This window comes from Gavialis gangeticus, unplaced genomic scaffold (assembly GCF_001723915.1).
Source record: "Gavialis gangeticus isolate Ggan-Ray unplaced genomic scaffold, GavGan_comp1, whole genome shotgun sequence".
Taxonomy (NCBI): domain Eukaryota; kingdom Metazoa; phylum Chordata; order Crocodylia; family Gavialidae; genus Gavialis; species Gavialis gangeticus.
In genome coordinates, this window is record NW_017729000.1 from 1,683,145 (window position 1) to 1,702,727 (window position 19,583).

Sequence of the window (19,583 nt, forward strand, 5' to 3'; positions counted from 1 at the left end):
CCCCCCCCCCCCCCCAAGAAAATACAAGGCAAGGAAATCCTTATATTAGCACAGGCTAATTGCTGCATGTTCTTTTACTGTGCACCCAGAGTAGGGAGATTTTCGACATAATAAAAGAGTGAATCTTTTCTGACAAATGCCTCATAAATTAGATATTAAGTTTAGTCAAACTCTCCAGAAATATTTGGGCTTGCGTATTCAAATGGAAGAACCTTTATATGACGGCCACTTTGTGCTGTGATAATCTACATTCCTAAAATGGAAGCAAAGAAGAAATTTCAGGGAACAAAAAAGTATATGGGACAGCAGCTCCTGGCATTTCTTTTTATAGCCTGCCAATCTTACTCGCCTTTCAGCGTCCGGCCGTCTGTCTATCACCACCGTGATAGTACCATACAGTATCAACTGGATTTTAAAAGACATAGATCTTTTATATTAGCTGTCCTTTTTTATAATACCTTTTACAAATTTAATCAATGCATTTTAATATACTATATACTTTAAGTGCAATATACAATAAATATTCAAGCTTCATCTTAAACATGCTTTAGCCTTTAAATTGTTAAAACTGCAGTGCCCTTTCAATCTACTTACATAATGTCATAAAATATACATTTCAAGGTAAATGAAGTCAGCTACTTCAATTTAGTCCCTCAAACTGGTAGTAAATGAGAGGTTAACACTATGGTGCCAAACCCATTATTGAGTAAATTTAGCACCTTGGACAGCTCTGTAAAATCTTTATTGCTTTCCTGACCTGCTCGTCATGTTCTGTCTATGTGTTCAGTGGCTCTCAGCTCTGATTGAAAGGCAATATATTAGATCCCGAACACAAACATGCTCGGGGGCTGGTTCACTGGGAGCGTAATGACATGGAGGTGAGAACAATTTTCTGGTCACCGCAATCCAAGCACCTTGCAAGGTCTGCTGCTCTAACTTATAGAGGACTTTGGGGGCTCCTCTGTTGTTGGAGTAATAACTACCGCTCCCGCAGTAATTTAAGTGAAGCTGCAAAAGTTTAAATTGCATTAAAAAGTTAATGTATTTAGAAGTAGACATCACAGCATTTTATTGTGCATTTTTAAGGCTGGTGCGTTGCCATAAAAGCTACCGCCAGCTCTGGAAGGAAAGATAACAGTACCTGAAAAAAGAGTTTTTGTGTAATGCGCACCCTGTGTGATCTGAAAATGTCATAAACAAGGAAAAGCTTTTATTGTGGGAGCATGTTGTTTAAGAAAGCACAAAACTCCAGTTTACAGGCTCTGGAAATGTTAAAAAATATAACCGGTGACTAGCTGGAAATGTTTAATGGGACTTTTCAATCTATTCCACAATGGAAAATTAATTTTATTTGCATGAAGTATGATAAGGTAAGGTATCCAATAATCTGCAATCCCTTAAAAATAGGAATATGTTTTCAGATTGTTTGTAGCAGCTTTATGGGCTTTTTTCCCCCTTGTGCTTTTTCTTCAGTCTCCTTCCAGACTCACTTCAGTGTGATTTTAGGTCAGCATTGCATAGATAATTAAGATTTGTGGGGTGAGGGGAGATGGAATAATTTTAATACTTTGGGGTTGTGGCATTTTAAACTAACAATATTAGACAAACAATGTGTGGATCCTCTACCAGTCCCTGCTTTTTGAATTAGTCAAATATGCAGAATGACTACTTTTCCTTAAATGAAATGAATCCATGTTTGCAAAGTCAAACACCTGCACAATAATGCTTGATTTAGAAATACACCTAGTGCAGGCTAGAAAAGACGCAATTTGCCAAGATGATCTTTTCCCCTTTTCTTCAGTTTGAATTTTTAATAGAAGGCAAAAAGGGCTGGGCTGGGAGTGGGCAGTTTTTAAATGGCTCTTTCAAAGCAGCACAGCCTGATTTGGCATAGGAACTGTGTATAGTCAGTTCATCTGCTATTAAATTATTAACTGCTGTGGTCAAAAAAACACGGAAATGAAAATGCTGTACCTGCCTAACTTCCATTTTTTAATGTATTGATTCCAAATCCATCAATTATATAATGCACCTTGCATCATGTGTGGAAAATAATTGAAATGTGTGTTCTGAAAGAGGGGTGGAGAGCAGCTTAAGGCAAGCCTAAATGTTTACTGGGAGTACAAAAATCCTCTATCTCATTTTTGAATTTAGGACATTATATATGTCATAAGTAGTTACTGCAGTATGACAACTATTTTATCTTATATTATGGAGAATTTAAAATTGAAAAAAATGCTAATATGCATCTAAAAGCTTGTCATGTGAAGAGTTGTTCGAGGATTTTTGAAGAGGTTATGGTGACAGCAAAATGAATGCAATTATATCTCTATTTTCTGATCAGAGTCTACAGTATATGAAAATTGAGCATTACTGCTTCTTTTTGGTATAAAATATCACTATTCTGTAAAATATTTTAAGTTAAACTTTTTTAACTTTATACAAAAGTATAAAAACCTCAGAATTGGTGCTACATTTATTTTTGTAAACTACTTACAGAAATATGTACTTAGGTAGCATATATCTATAGTAGGAAAAAACACTCAGCTGCTGGTAGGGAGAAATATACTGTTTTATTTTAAAGAAATTATGCAGAGGGTTTTTTCCAGGCCAGTAGATATCTGCTGGGTGCTCTGAAAGGGTAAGAAGGGAAATTGCATTTGAACTTAATTTTGCAGCTCTTTTTTTCCAGTGTCCTGTCCTAGTTGCTAGAGTGCATTTCTTCATGTTCAGAAATACAGACCAAAGAGGAATAGCATTACCCAGATGTCAGAGGGAGATACTAGAGGGAGTAACAGAGCTTGAGAAAGGAGGAAAGGAGACTTAGTGCAACTGGGCACAGAGATCACAACCTGGATGCACAAATATGGTGATGGGAAAAGGGACAAGCAAAGTAATGAGAGGTAGAGAGATGCCCAAAATTCAGAGCCAATGCCCCACCTCTGCTATCTCCTGCTTCCATGCAGGGGATTCTTTGAGGCGTCCTTCCACACTACACGTCTGTGCCTTTATGTTGCGGTGGTCTAAATGTGCTTGTTTTTTTAACCTCCTCTCCTGCATCGCTCACACATGCACGGTTTTAGCTCTGACCCATCACACCCCAATGCAAACCGCACAACTTGAACGCTACATTACCGGTAGCACAGGACTGATTAGATATCCCTTGAATGTGGCCTGCCTGAGAAGGTCACCATTCCTGTGAAATGCAATTAAGAACAAAATAAACACATCTAAGGGATTCATAACAGGCTCTGAATGACATTGATTGCTGTAATCTAGCAAATGACCTCAGGATTGTATTCTGCAATAAACCTATGAGTGGTTTATAGTGCAGATGGCAGAGACAATTGAGTGATGTATTTTATTTTGCAGCAACGATAACTCTCACCTTTTGACTTGATTAAGCATGTGTGCGAATAGGATGAACCAGCGATTTAACATTGCTCGGTGTTTGCGGAGGGTTGTTTCGCTAAGGGTTACCTGTTTGGTGGGGGAGTGGAGAGGAACCTAGAGCAGCCTCTGGAGCAATGCACCGATCACAACAAAGTGCTTTTCTTGCATGGCCTTGATCAAACTCTGAGCAGCACCTCTGTTTTTTCTGTTGACAGGAAGTAATATTGAAGAGAGCAGCTGATTTGGTAGAGGCTCTCTATGGTATGCCACATAATAACCAGGTAATTGCATTTATATCAACCCCCTCAAACCTGAATACGCTTCATTCTGGGATATGCCAACAACTCGAGTGGGGAAGGAGATGCATAATTGTAATGGGGAAAGAAGGCGGATGTACAGAAATCAGCTGTTTGTCACCTGTGGGGGCTCTTGTCTAATGTCACCAGCACATGGGGGGAGCGGTGGGGGTGGGTCAGGTCCCATTGCTATGTAGCATGTGGTACTGAGGATGCTGGGTTTCTTTGTGGTTTGGACTTTTATCCACAGGAAAGCAGACTGGGGTTGAAATGTCCAGCCTTTTCCCACAAACACGAGCATTTATCGTAAAATGGTACCAACTTCCCATTGTTAACGAGCTGGCTGAACTCAGCCCGCTCACTTAGAAACAACCCATCCTCTGTCACACCTAGCGCATGTTTGGTTAAGTAGCTTTCTTGTGTCTGTTGGAAGTCAATTGCCAATCCTTTTAATTTATTTTTCTTTCCTTTCCCTGTCTAGGAAATAATCCTGAAAAGAGCAGCAGATATTGCAGAAGCACTGTACAGTGTTCCCCGCAATCACAACCAGCTCCCAGCACTTGCTAACACGTCCGTCCATGCAGGGATGATGGGAGTGAATTCCTTCAGTGGTCAGCTAGCTGTCAACGTCTCCGAAGCCTCGCAGGCCACCAGTCAGGGTCAGAAGAAGAAACACCTTCCTCCTTTCATGTCCTCTGAGGTCTAGGCCTATTCAGAACAGCATAAACTTGTCCTTCAGTCTTATTAATGTCTGTAGTCCCAAGCAGATGCTTGCAATTAAGCACATGATTTCAGGCTTTCCTGAAAACAGATGATTTCCTGAATCCAGGAAGGTATTGTCTTGCAATAAAGGAGTAGCTCTCTGTATCCAGTTGATAGTTTAGCTTGGTCAGAAGTGCAACATGGAAGCTAGTTGAAATATTTCAAAATTTTGCCTGGATTCTGAAAGCAAGAAACAAAATGTAAGAAACTCTCCCAAAGGGATATAGAGGTCGTGTCCCATCAAGTAGCTGTATAATGAAATTAAAATTGGGACAACATTTTACATTCAAAAATTAAGAAGAAAATTGTTGCAAATAAAATAAAACCATGGTTCTCTCCCCTCCTGATATGTTCTAGCGGCGTAGAGCACAGTTTAGGGGTAAAAGGCAGAAAAAACAATTTATATCATACCACAATATAAGTATAGTTTTAGACCATAACATGCAATCCACTGATGGAGCACATACAGGCAGGAAAATTGGGATTTTATCTCTTAGAAGTGCAAATGCCTTTTGACTCAGATTCCCTATTCCCATCTCTCAGAATTGTCTAGGAGCTCAGAATTGGGTCTAGATATTGAAATTCAGACATCCTGGAGCTTTGGGGAACTCACTTGTATATTAGCACATACACCGATTTTCCAAAATGACTAGACAGACAGAGGTCTTGGGTTAAATGTGATACATTTTATGAGACCCATTAAATGGTTGGAAAAAATGTTCTTTGTAAGCTTTTTGTACGAACACAGTTCTTCAGGCATAGGGAGAGTCTGCTGGTGTTTGTGTGCTCTTTCAGGTGGAAGAGATGTTTAAGCCAATATGCAAAATGCAGGTCTGTGAAAATGCAAATGCATGGCAGGGAAGATCAGAGAGGATGGGAGTTAAGGGGTGTCAGACAGGTAGGTAGGATGGGGGGGGTAGAAACCCCCCCCCACAAAAGAAGGGGATGTTGACTGGTGGTAAAATGTAGGTGGTAAAATGTAGAGAGGTTACCTGGGGTTATCAGATGGCAGGCAAGTTGTAATGTGCTGTAAATCCAATGTCTATCTTTATTCCATGATAATTTGCATCCACTAGATTTATGCAGTGAAGTTTGTAGGCTCGTCTGTGAAAGGTGTTTTGTAAATTCTCTTTGAGGATTACAGCTGAGAGACTGGAGACAGTGGTTGCCTTGTGAGAAATGTGCACCCACAGGTAACGTGCACACACAAACACTAGCAGACTCGCCCTATGCCTGAGGTGTTTGTGCCCAAAAGCTTGTAAAGAATAGTTTTTCCAACCATTTAGAGGGTCTAATAAAAGAGATCACGTTTACCCAAAGCACCTGGTCTGCCAATGTCCTTAGACCAAGACGGCTACAATCCTCACCCCCAAAGTGACTACTCGGTACTTCTTGAGACATAGTAACATAGTGTATAATTTCGTCTTAAAATTGCTTTCTTTTACTACATCACTATATTAATACACTATATTACTATACGCTATATTAATATGTCTCTACTTGAGCATCCAAAAGCACTAGTCACTTTGAAAACTTAGGACAAACGTGCACGCTGATTTAGTCCATCTCCAATTTCCCACTGATGGGCCCTCAAGAGTAAGTGCTATTGTTGCTTCTACCAGTTGTCTTAGGCGAGGAGGCCAGGCTTTTGTTCGCTGCTCATTCAGAGTCACTTCTTGTGTTACGCCCAATCTTTGAATGTATTCCTTCCTTCCCAAAGGTTTTACTCGCAACTCGAGCAGCGTGTCACCGCACGGGTACGTGCCAAGCACCACCCCTCAGCAGACAAACTACAACTCAGTCACCACGAGCATGAATGGCTACGGGAATGCCGGAATGTCAAATTTAGGCGGTTCTCCAACCTTCCTGAATGGGTCTGCTGCCAACTCTCCCTACGCCAGTGAGTATTACATAGCGCTTGGGCATTTTGCACATTTCCATTAGAAGGATGCGGAGACTTTTCTGTGCCACTCGATATTTAACTTCTATTTTGAGCACCTGAATCTGAGCCTGGACTTTTCTCTTGTCCCTAAGGCACTGACCTTTGGAGCACTTTAAAGACATAAGTGCTTAGACATAAAAACTCTATGCCACAATTATTTCTTGGAGACAGTCATGCAGAGCAGAAAAAGGATAATCTTGCCCATGATTGGGGTTGATAGTTTCATAACTTTTCTTGCATGGTGTAAATCAGATGCAGGGTCTGATGCACTGCCAATTCTGCACAGCGAGGGTCATGTAAAGTACTTAATCTTGGGTTTTGTGAACGCTTGTGACCATCTCTTGTTACTGGGGGGAGAAGTTTTGAAATGAAGCACAACCATCAGGTATCAAGATAAGGAAAAGAAGTTGCTGCAATTTTGGTGAGGGCTGATGTTCTCACAAGCATGCCCTTAGGATGGTTTTGAGGGATCTGTGGAAATAATATGGTAATTTCGCTTGAAGCAATTAGGAATTGTTATGGGGCTAAATCTTGAGGTCTCAGTACTGTTTCATTTTTCAGTCCTATCTTGCTTTGTTGGGAGTTCGGACTGTGAAGAATTTAAACAAGGGTCTCAGCATTTGGCTTGCTTTTATTTAGCATTTATAAAGAGCCACAAAGAGACAAACCAAGGGAAAGCAGATTTAGCTGTCCTGAAGAGGTTGCAGTCTAGGGTCCCCATCCAGCAAACATTCATGTGCAGGATAAACTTTATGTACTCCGTGGATTGAAAAGGACTGCTAACCTGTGTACGCTTAAGCATGTATGTAAATGCTTGCAAACTCAGGGACAATGGGCCGGAGCCTGAAAATATACCAATCTGAATAATCCTTATTTATGCGAGGAGCTGAAACTACTGGGATCTTCCTGGGACCTTCGACCTTTTCTACTCATACTGACTAGTGGCATCTCCTAAGAGTAGTTCCAGCAATTTTAATGCCAGTGCAAAAACTAATGGAAGAATCAGGCCCATGAGTTTTGCTGGGAACGGATCCTAATATGTACTGGGTATATGAACTGTGAGCTATATCAAGGCATGCCTTTCTACAGCTACCGTGACTTCATAAAAGCAGTTAATTCTGTTGAACTGCAGAAATGAAATGAGACCGTTAATGATTTCATTTGCAAATAATGCCCATAGCTGCTAGCTTGCCAATATTTAGGGGAAATGCTGCACCCACACACACGGTATTTTCTAACTTGGGAATCTCCAGCCTGTCATTACTTTCTACCTTAATAACAGAGTAATCATTAATGTTACAAACGATCTTACTTATTAAGCTGAGTTTACTATCACAGAATCCCTGCTCTCTGAATTCATAATCTAACATGATTGATGAGACGTCTCTTTTTGGAAGCAGATGCCTGCAATGCATTTAGAGCACTCCAGCAATGTGTTATTTCATATTTATGAACGAAAACATCTTTAGAATAACAGTCGGCTTCTCAGCCTTTGCTATTTCTATTTGGGGAGGCTTTCTTGGTAGATCTGTCATTCTGCTAATACCTAATCCATTCAATCAGAAAATGTTTCAATCATGACCTGAAAATTAAAAGGTGGCATTCTTAATTAAATCAATAAACTAATTGCTGTATAGTAGCAATTCAATTTAGGTGCTTTGATTGCTCTCCCTTAACAAGTCCTTGCCGATGCCGAGTGACTTCAGACTCAGATTCTATCTGTCAGACTGTGAAACTCTGAACGTTTCGTTTTCATTAATTGATTTCCTCCGCGTTAGCAAATATGATATCAGATTCTTGCCCATGGACTCAAATGGGAGGATTTTTATCAGCATAAATGCAAATAAAATAATAAGCCAAAGCTCAGCTGATTAGAAATTTCTTCCTGTGGTATTTAATTATTCATAAGCCGCTCGCATACGTAAACAGTTTCTAAACAAAATCAGAAATAAAATGAGAGCCTCCTAATGCTGGTGGGTCCTTCTGCTCTCCGGAGCCAGGTGGGGAGCAGCAAGGCTGTGATACGCAGCGCTCTGGCTGTGTTTTTAGGGAAGCACACTTGCTCCAAACCTGCTTGATAAATGCATGAAGTAAAGACTTTAATTGCATTATATAGGAAACAGCAGGATTTCAAGCATACGTGCGTTCAAAAATCAAACCTCCTGTGTGGCGGCTTTGCAGTTGGAACAGTCCGTGTTAATTAGCCAATCTTAGCATATAAAATTGATCTGAGAGAGGTAAAATGGTGGCCCTCGTTTAAAAAACAACAGTGTTTAAAACTTTACAAAGCCTGAAGAAACCAGTGCATTTCCTACTGGCCTGCCAGGTGCGTCGCCTGGTCTTCCCTCGATGTAAATCAGGATAGCTCCCCCGGAAGCAATGAAGGTGCAGTCATGTATACCAGTGAAGGATGTGGCCCCTGGCTTTGAAGGACAATGTAGAAAGCGGCGTGTCCAGACTGTGCTCCCACCAGATCCTTCCAGGGGGTTGCTTTACTTGATCAACATAAAACCAGGTTTCTGCTTTAAATATTTTAAGTATTAGGCAAAATATATTCACCAGTGTTACCCCCACTCCCTTCCCCTTTACACTTTGCCCTCTCACCTTGCTCCTGCCACACACCAGGGTAGAGACCGAATAGGAGCGACACAACTCGGGGACACGGGAGGTCCTCGTGGAAGGAGCCTTTCCAAAGCTGGGAGACACTTTGATGCTAGAAACTACCCTGATTTCAGGTTTAAGAAAAAGAGGGAATAGGAGAGGGTGAGTTTGCTCACTGGAAATGGAAAGGAGGTATCTGGGAAGTAGGATTTCCAGGCACGAGGAGAAGGGAACATGTCCAACAAACCATGCTGCCGTAGCGGCTGTCTTGCGGGATAGCAACTTTGGCTGCTTACAGCTGGGCTGTTTTTCACAGTCTGCTGAAAGTCACTTTTTGCAACTTCAGAGGACCCGTGCCTGCCCCTCCTGAGCCAGAGACCAGCGTGAAAGCCGAGGGACTCCTTTCTGTGGAGTTCCTCTCCTGTCTCGTGCTAGCTCTCGTTCAGCCCCAACCTCCGCAATGCGAGTGAAAGGTTAAGAAAAGAAAAACTGGCTTGTGCCATGCCGCTGAATCTGGACGAAAGTCGTCTGGGTGCAGAGTCGAGAGCCTTGACCTTCTGTGGGTTTGTGCAAAACCGTGCAGGCCCGTTCCCTGCACACAAGCGTTGCCAGGAAGGCTGGCACCGCTACCCAGGGCTTTTCCAAATCGTGCTCCAGAGCCAGGTTTGCTCTTTAAACATGGCACTCGCCCTTCAGTGCTGTGACCTGCAACCGATCCTGCGCCACTGCCTTTCCTCTCCCCCTTCCCAACCTCAGCTGAGATTTTCCAGGTACCAACATGAGCAGCTGCTGATGCCAATCGTTAAGGTCATCTAAACGAGTATTTTAAAGTGCAAGAAGGTACTGGCAAAAAAAAAAAAGGGGGTGAGTCTATAACAGCACCAAGAACCGCGAGTCGTGAGCAATTACGCATCAGCCGGGTGAAGGAGTTTCCCACTGGTGATGGCTGTGCACCATGGACCTGGTTTCTCCTGACTCTTTGAAATCAAGGGGAGATGTTCCCATTTGGCAGCCTTTTGAATGCAGGCCTTATTCACCCCAGACCCAGGAGTGTTGTATTTCTAGTGCCTGCTTGCAACCTCGTAGTAAGAACTGTCTGCTCTTGGTCTTTCTACCTCTAGTTGTGCCGTCCAGTCCAACCATGGCTTCCTCCACTAGCCTCCCCTCCAACTGTAGCAGTTCCTCTGGGATCTTCTCCTTCTCACCAGCCAACATGGTCTCAGCGGTGAAACAGAAGAGCGCTTTCGCCCCTGTCGTGAGACCACAAACTTCCCCTCCTCCCACCTGCACCAGCACCAATGGGAATAGCCTGCAAGGTAGGTCCAAACCTCCATGGCCATGGAGATGGCTGCTCTTGGTGCCGTGAGCAACCCGCCGTGCCATGAGCTGTTGTCCAGGGGGATGGGGCTGGCCGGCCGTCTCTGTCCTCTCCTTCCCTCCTGCAAAGTGCCTGGATTCGGCCCATTCCCTCCATGCCTTGCAGATGTCCGGCCCCCCTCCCCACACACACACTCTCTCTTTCTTTCTAACAATACTAATACTGCTGCATTGAGATCCTGTGGCTCTTAGACCGCAGATCTAGTGTTTTGATAAAAAAAAAAAAGAAACGAGTAATATTTCAGCTTACTAATACCATCCTTTTTCTTTCTTTCCTTTCTTATTCCCTGTGGTCGTCCATTATCAGACCAGTCTTTTGTGGACTCTAGCAAGTACTCCAATGCAGGGTCTCTCCAGGGGCTGGCCTTCTCCTGAAGTACGTCACTCAATCTTCCCTTCCTTTTCTTTCTTTTTTTTGGTTTTTGTTTTTCCTTTGTCATAGTACAGTTGTGCAGAAAACCGACTGGCTCCACAAGAGCTCTAGTGTGTCATGGCAGAGAGTTGCAAAGCTTGGCTCGAGCCTTTTGCCTCGAGTAAATATATAAGGCATATTCCAAACTAATAAGAGCATTTCCCAACTTAGTTTGTACTGGGGCAAACATTAGCTAGGAGTGATTAATGTACTGTCTGTAAGCCAGTTAATCTCCTAAGTGGTGGACTGTCCCTCTGAAAGCCTCTTCAGCTGTTCTTAATAAGGGAGCTGCTTCTTTCCAGTGTCCCTTCCCCTCTGATTCAAAAATATTCCTGTTGTTTTACTGAAGTATGTCTTGGAGAGCTGTTGCAAGCTGGTGAACAAGAGATTAAGCCAGTCAGAGCCGGGGACTCTGCAAAGAACACAAGTGTCTGCTTCGTTGTTTGGTTCAGCCTGTTTTGCACCCTAAAAACCCTCCTTTATAATTCCCGCGCTCCTGCACTGTCGTGCCCTGAGAGAGACACACATTTTCAGGCTCACTTAATTGGGGGAATTTCCAGGAGCAGATGCAGCCAGCTGCCTCGAATTGTGCTAGAGGTGGAAAGGTTTTGTGATGCGTGTTGTGTTTGAGGTCTGTTTTCCTTCCCATGTGCCCACACAAGTTGTGTAAGGAGCTCTGAGCCCTTTCATCGCTAAGGCCCTTTCGGTAGGAAGTTGCTCTTCCAAACATGCATGTAATGCTCCAAAAAATCTGCGTGGTCCATCGTCCACCGGAGGAGGAAGCCAGACTCCCGGCCATAGCCAAGGTCGAGTCATTCAATGGGCTCCCTGCGCGTGCGGAGTGGAAAAGGTTCATTCATAAAAACGGGAATCTGTTACCACTACAGATTGTGCTCAGTGCACTTCAGGCTAGTAAATGAGAGGTATGAAGACTTCCACTACAATAAATTGTAATCAGGCTGGAATTCAAGAATAGGAGATGTCCCTGCAAAGCCTCCTCAAATACAGGTCGGGTGCCAGAAACAAAGCACAGTGAGGTTTCTACAACAGCTGGACCTAGATGTGCAGGAAGTGTGGTATGTTTTAAAACATCCAACCTTGCCATAGCGTGGCAGCTTTAAACAGTGTTTCTGTGCAGCTCGAATGATTTAGTCTCCTGAATAATACCGAGAGCTAAGACTTGCCTACTTTTACCTTTTCAGCATATTTGTGTTTCTTCCATCTCCTCCCCTCCCCTTGCCACTCTCTGGAGCAGGGTGGGGGAAAGCAAGGCAGCAATGGGAGAAGGCTTTTCATTTTGCCAGCTGTGGCGTTCCAGCGTTCATACGCCGTGTGATGGAAAGCAATTATGGAGTGACGGTCGAGCGCTGGTCGCAGTCGCCACTTGCCTGCTCGTTATGTCGCATCCAGATTTGCAATGCCCAGAAAACACACTGATCTCAGCGTTCCCCCTAATTTTTATTGAGCAATTCGGTTTCATAATAGGGAGCGAGACGCCGAGAGACGGTTCATTTGTAGGGCACTGCTGAACTTCGTGGTGAGTTCGACACGCAGCCTTTAGCCCCGTACCTTCTGACACTACCCGAGGCATGCAATAAGCACTCCAAAATGCGCTGCCTGTTGTGTCTTAGTGCTTAAATAAACAATCATGTATAAGGAGGCTGTCTTATCTCTCTTGGGCTTCTGGTTACATCAGAAAGCAATCAAGCTTTGCTTATGTAGCTCAGATATCAGCAGAACTCACTAGAACAACAGCCATGCTTATCTGTTGTTCTCTTTGCCATGCAATTTTGTAAAACTTGAAATACATTATTTGTGTAATTTGCTGGCAGCAAATACAAATTAGCATGTGATGAGAGAAATAATACCCATTGATGGAAGGTTTTCCTTGCCCTCTCTCCCCCTGCGCTTCCCTTTTCGGAGGAGCTGTGATCTCATGCCTACAATATTTCCCTCTGATATCTCCCTTTTCAGAATCAATAGCATGCCGCAGCACAGAGACTGTGCATGACCCTATAGACGGAGCACTTAGGGAACAAAAGTAGCAGGATCTAAGTGAGGACTTGGCAGAATGGAAATACCAAGGCTTTTAGGCAGAAGAGATGTCATTTTGCCATTTGACTTGTAATTTAATTCAGACTAGCAGAGTTCGATGGTAATAATAATACCAGCTCCTTAAAAACTTACTCGTGATGTACCTCCGCGCCATGTTGCTTCCAGTGGTGCCAGGTGCCTCTCTTGCATTTATCCAAGAGGCAATGTTAAAACGTCAGGAACCAGGGTGGGGTCTTTGGTGATGGGAGGTTTGAGCCTGGACTCAGAGAAATCATAGACGTGAAGGGCTGGAGGGGACCCTGAGGGATCATCGAGTCCAACCCTCCTGTTCTGGGCAGGAATACCACCCAAACGATCCCAGCAAGGCGCCTGTGCAGTCTCCTCTTGAAGACTTTCAAGGTTGGGGACCGCACCACCTCCTTGGCAAGTCTCTTGCAGACCATGGTCATCCTTACCATGAAGAGTAAAAAGAAAGAGCCATGGCAGTCCTTTGCAAGGAGATGTGCACAAACCCTGTCCCGCTGCCCCAGGAGAAGGCTGACCTCCAGCATTCGAGCTCGGTTTGGACACATCTCCAGACTTGAGGAATGATTGGAGGGGAAGGAGGGAGGGGAGGTTATGTACTTTCTAAACTGAAAAACAAATTAGCTTTCTTTTCTGGGTCTGAAGTTTTAAAATGTCGATACCTTTAGATTAAAAAGTTTTAAAAAAATAAAAAAGAGGAAAATTAAAATCCAGCTGGAATATTTGGAAGGGATCTAAATGAAGCATTTTGATTACACCCAGTGGTGAGGTTTTGAGTTGGATTTTGGTTTTGTGATTTTTTTTTCTCTAAATTTTGAATTTTTATCTCAATTTGGGATGGGAAAACCCAGAACTTGTTCTTGGGGTTGGAGAGCTGCTTCCTGCCCGGCCCCACAGGGGAGTCGCGGGGTTGTCCCTGGGCTCCTTGTTTGCTTTGGGGAAGAGACGCCGTGCAGCGGACCCGCACCTGACACCACCAACCCCCTTCTTGCACCAGCTCGGCTGCGCTCGCTGTGCTGCAGGACAGGGATCAAAATCACGACTTCGCCAGTTGCCCTTCCCTTTCCCTCCATATCTTGCCCCTTGTAGAGGCAGAGGAGTAACAGTCTACCGCAAGGCTGCTCTCACCCCTGCCTTGTAGCCCTGTCTGGTGAAAGCTAAGAATAGTTCCTAGCATCTTCCGATATGTGTGACTTTAGACCCAAATTGTCCCTACAAATGGGATGCCTTTGGAAGGGAGGTTAGTCAGCTTTTCCTCTCCAGCAGACCAGGAGCAGTTGCGAGTGGTCTGGCCTCCCCCAGATCCACCTAGATGTCATATATTATCCCCATCAATTGTGACAATAACCTGGTAGCCCTCATACCTGCTTCACCCCTTCCTGAGCATGTCTTCGCCTTCATTGAAGGGACTTCTCTGGGAGGTGGGGATAAGGCTGGGGGGCGATAGCTGGTAGTCATGTTCCTTAATACATGGTTGCAAAATGCTCAGATATGATGATGAACATGGTATAAAAAACACTAGAAAAGCAAAGCAAAGCTCTACCACTGGGGCTCTTGGATAGGCCCAGGTATAAATGCCCACCATTATTCCTTTGGCACTTTCTAATTTGAGATGTCTGCCTCCTCCCCTTACACGTACCAAGGAAACGACTTGAGCCGTAGCATTTGACTAGATTCCCCACCTTCCCCGTTTCTCTAATTGTCATGCCACCCAAAGTTCAAAAAAACATAAATGAGATAAGACCGTGGTCTGTCTGCAATTTTATGTTTGGAAACCCCATCATTCAAAATGGTCCCAAATATAACCTCAGCCCCTACCAAAGTGCCCATTGCAGTGATCGGGTGTTATTGTAGGGTTGCAATATGTCACCTCTCCTGCAAACACATGGATGCATTTTGCATTCTTGCCTTCTCCTCTCATTTTATTTCATTTAATCAATGCAGTTTACCCGAGCTGCTTTCCCCTTGCTGATTAGACTTGTAATTCTTGCACATATGGTGGTGTTTGTGGAGAAAACATTCCCCCCCCCAACCCCAAATCTGTGAGTCTTTCACTTTGGCTCAGTTCTTATCAAATGATTGCAGCTGTAATTAAAGCACAATGAATTAGAACCAGTCCCAGGGCTGAGTTCTTCCTTAAGAAATCACTTGCCCAGATGTCTGAGATGGCAGGCAGCTCTGGTGTTTAAATCATGTGCCCATGAAGTGCAGCCACCCTGAAGTCTAGTATGCATTTTATATCCCGTTGCAAATAACCCATGCCACTGACATTTTAAAGATTCAGGCTTGTTATAACTTTTGCCATGCAGTTAAGTAGCTACCTCCTGTAATGCTAGGCATACTTGCGCTGTCCACCGGGTGCATCTGTGCTCGGTCCAGCTGGCCAGATGAGGTGTGGGCTCTGGTTAACAACAGCAGACAAAGCTGGAAGTGAAGATGTGTAGGAGTCTGTGTTTTTTATCTGTAGCTATAGCTCTTCTCAAAACACCTTCCCTTTTAAGAAGGCCTGTAAACACTTCGGAAATTAGACTAGAAAGAATATTAAAGTAATATTATTGATTCAACTTCAAGCCACAAGCAAGAGGAAATTCTAAGTTGAGGCTAACACTCGGCTCTTAATTTGCCTCCGAAGACACGGGGAGACCACAGGCTGAAGCCATGCATAGTGCATACCCACACAGAGGTGGAGGATGGGTCGCAGATTGAACGAGGGGCTTCCTTGGGTCTGTGGGCTGACGTTGCTCCCAGGCCCCAAGGAAACACATGCACAACTCCCAGGCTTGAACATGCAGCTGATACAGTGGGAGGAAGCTGGGTTAAGAGGAGAATATAGTGCATCAGTGTCCATAGTGTAATAAATGCATGATAACAGCTTTTATAAACGCTCTTGGTTTATGGGATGCCAGACGTCCGCCCACACAACAAATATCTGTTCCTAAAGCAAAAAAACCCAAGCAGAATTTAGAAAAATCTCCCAGTATTTTCCAAAGTTTAGGCTTCCTGAGCTTTGCCATCAGCACTCAAACTCTGCATCTAAGAGCTGAGAAGGAAGGAAGGGCCCCATTCTTTTCTTGGTTGCTTACGCTGGAAAATCCAGCATTTATTCCAGATTTCCACCAGTGTAAGTGAGAGCAGGATCAGGGCTCGTGTGTTATATGTGTGTGTTGTTGCATGTACAGTATGATACTTGTGCGTGAGTTCAGCTCACCGTTCAGATGAGAACGTGGCTCGTAAATGTGTAAAAACAGTGTGTTTATTTGGTGAACTGGTGTCGTGATGCACAAAAGTCACTTTTTTCCTTCGTGTTTTTTTTCTTCCTCTCCCTTCCTCACCACAGCTATATCTGGCATGATTGTTCCTCCCATGTGAAAGAATTGCCTTGAAGAATTTTATTAATGAAGAGGTTGGATTCTGCTTCAGAGAGAAATCTGATACAAGTCCCCGAGTGGAACTTTTTACTCAGGCCTTTTTAAAAAATAAAAATAAAATAAAGAGGAATCTTACAATAACTGCAGATTTTTAAACAAAACAAAACAAAAATCACCATCCTTGCAAATCCTGAAATTAGCAAAGAATCTGCAATTGCAAGGTGTTGATTCCAGTTGTCCATCCCAAGTACTTGGGGGAGCTATTTATTCTGTGTTGATGGAAACAAAAATCCACTTTTTGGTTTTGTTTTTTGTTTTTAAAGCTTGATTTAAGTCAACAGCCATTTGTCTTTTATAAATCTCACCATTACAAAGGGACACTAGAGATGAAACTCCAGGTTTTTAATTTATGACTTTTTTGTTTTCAAGCGGTGGAAAGGGAAACGAAGTGGTAACATTTATAACAACTCTGTATGGGACAGCATAGAAGTGCCAGTTAGTTTTCTTAGAGGAGTAATGGCTATTTAACGAGGGGTCGGCTCGTACCGGTGGCTCATCCAGGGGCGGCTTGCTAACGGGATACATTTTTCACTTCGAGATACCGTTCACTAGGTATCCGGTCAGGTGGGGCAAGGGGGGAAAATTGTAATCTCTGTCTTTCATATTGTAAATAATGTGACAAGCAACGTTGGGGAAAGCATAGCCAAGGACGTGAATAGCAAAAGCAATCCCCTTCAGACCCTGAAACCCAGTGCCTCTGGATATAATGCTAAAGCTGCAGAATTAAACAAGCATGCTCTCCATTTAGCTTATATCAGGATCTGTCCAAATGAGCGGCCTCCTTTGAGTTTAGCGTAACCTGAACTGCGCATCCCAATCTCGCCTCATCTTTGCATAGCAATCTGAAGACACGGACTCGGGCCATCCTTGCATTTGGGCGTTTTCGGACTCGTTTTCCTTTTGCTGTAGCCCGGTTGTTTGTCTGGGGCAAAACGAGGTTCAGCTCGTCTGCGATCCCGCATTCCCATAAAGGCTCCAGAAGCACGCCCCTTCTCGACAGCCTCCCGCTAGGATCCTTGCCGTATCAGTCGACCCGCTCAGTTTGTAACATAATCTATTAAGCAACAGGTAACTGCTTTTGAACAGTAAGTGAATTGAACATGAATTTGGGGGGCAGAGGGGGCTCTTACGAAGGTCTCAAGTCAAAACCATAAATACAGGAATTTTGCTATCATTATCTGGGAAGTGTTCTTAAAAATATTAGTCAAAGAGGCAGCAAAGCTCTGAAGATGCATTACCTGATATTTTTTTCTTTGCTGTTGTGTTTTGTATGTAGTTATAAATAATGTAGATTTTTTGTGATTTTTTGCCAAAGTTGTTGTTCTATTTATACATTTTAATGTCTTAAGACAGTTTTTCAATATCACAAAAAAAAGAATTTTACTGCATATTTTGCAAAAAGAGCTCACTACCTTTAGCTTGCACATACTTGCAAAATTAATTAAAGAAAAAAAAAAGCTTTTTTTGTTTTGTTTTGTTTTTTTGTTTTAAAGGGGATTTTGTAAAATATCCATATAAATAATGTATTTATCTTTGGAATTTGTACATTGCTTTTTTTCCCATCCCCAGTTTATTTTATTGTGTATGTTTGCTATGTGAAAAGTGCTGATTTGTTTGGTCGCTCACCGTTGTATTAGCTGTTTAAATGTGATTTTAAAACATTTCATTTCTAGGTTTTTTTGGGTTTTTTTAGTATTGTTTTAAAACCATGCTTCCATTTTTTTATTTCCACCCAAAAGCCATCGTCTATTTTTGTATTATTTGTAAGTTAAGAAGTTTTTTCCAATATATGGCAAAAAGTAGCATATTATTCTTGTAGCATTTAGTTATGTAGATTTTAAAAATGTATCCTTTGCTTTTGAGGCTTAACAAAAACTAATGCTGTTTTACTCTTAATATGCATGGGATCTCTCCTCTTTGGAGTGACGCATTTTTGTGCATTAAATATGGGGAGAAACTTCATAAAACTCAATGAAAATACTTTCTTTCTTAAGTCTGCTTGTATATTTCTCTGTCTTTCACATAAATATAAACCAGCAGATTGGATGCCTTAACAATGCAAATCATATTCATTTCACTTGTACATTGTACTGTGCACCAGAACTGTCAATCATCACTAACATTCTAAGAAAAAAAGGATTTGAAAAGCACAAAAGAACTGTTTTGTTACCTTAAGACAATATAACTTTTTTCTAGTCAAGCAAGAAATCATTTACAACGATGCTGCAACTGTGCATGCTTCCTGTATGAATTTTGCAATGGTTTTCACTAGAATGTCACAGTGTGATCTTTTTTCGGGGAAGGGAAGAAAACAACATTTTTTTTTTTCGTGGCGAGAAAATAAAAGGGGAAAAAAAAAACTGGAAAAATGTGAGAGACATCAGTGTATTGCTTCTCTGTATTCCAAACAGTTATTCTAATTCACATAGTAAGCAACCGCACGGCAATGTAATCAAATTTAAAGCCATATTTTGTCCAGTGACACCCTTGATTGCTCTTGTAGGATCCATTCTGAGTTGTAGCTGTTTAGACACCCATGTTAGCCATCTACATTCGTAGCCCTTTACTTCACAGTCCAAAGATCCTTTGACAATGTGTATAATTTGTTTTGTCGCAGCTATTTATAGTGATCTGATAAAAGGGAATTTATTAAAAAAAAAATCCCCCTGCAAAAGGCCCTCGATCTTTTACAAAGTAAAAGATGCCGCTCTTTACAGAATATGGCTTTAAGTGGAAACGTTCAAGATTTCAGTTTTAAAAGGTGAAGCTTCACAATGACTGGAGTGCATAAAGTATACCTATTTCCTCACAGTTGTACTAGGATGCCGCTAAAATGAAGTCATCTCTGAAACTGCTAACCTTTCACCTTCTTATCTAAATCTTTTTGAATAGACACACACACTGTACAGTTCTATTGTTAGAGAAACTAACTACTGTAGAGATTGTTATAATTTTTTTGCAGAAATTCAAGCTGTAAAAACTTTTCAACTTTCACAATATTTAATTAAAGTTACTTCCTGTCTGTGAAAACAGCTCCTCGTCGTGTATTTATTTATCTGCTTCTGCTGGCCAGCAGCCCCCATGTGTCATGGTTTTATATCCATCGCGGTATCACAATAATGCCGAGACGTCCAGAACGTGATTGGTATAGTTACTGTACAATAGCAACAGAGCTAGGAGCTATCTCAACTCCAAAGTGCTTGCAGTCTAAACAGACAATATTGGCAAAGTGTGGGATTAAAAAAAAAAAGTGTAACCTCTCTTCTAGCTGAAGTACAAGGAGATCATAAATG

At 42.5% G+C, this 19,583-nt stretch overlaps 1 protein-coding gene across 1 annotated transcript in view; it reads left to right on the plus strand.

Moving 5' to 3' along the window:
• EBF1 (early B-cell factor 1) overlaps positions 1-19,322 on the plus strand; it is a 384,168-nt gene extending 364,846 nt beyond the window's left edge. The window contains exons 11-15 of the mRNA XM_019505954.1: positions 3,609-3,674; positions 4,171-4,348; positions 6,172-6,351; positions 10,116-10,310; positions 16,200-19,322. Coding sequence (XP_019361499.1) covers positions 3,609-3,674; positions 4,171-4,348; positions 6,172-6,351; positions 10,116-10,310; positions 16,200-16,231 — 651 coding nt within the window. The 3' untranslated portion in view covers positions 16,232-19,322. The remainder of the gene's footprint in view (positions 1-3,608; positions 3,675-4,170; positions 4,349-6,171; positions 6,352-10,115; positions 10,311-16,199) is intronic.
• Positions 19,323-19,583: the final 261 nt, after the last annotated feature.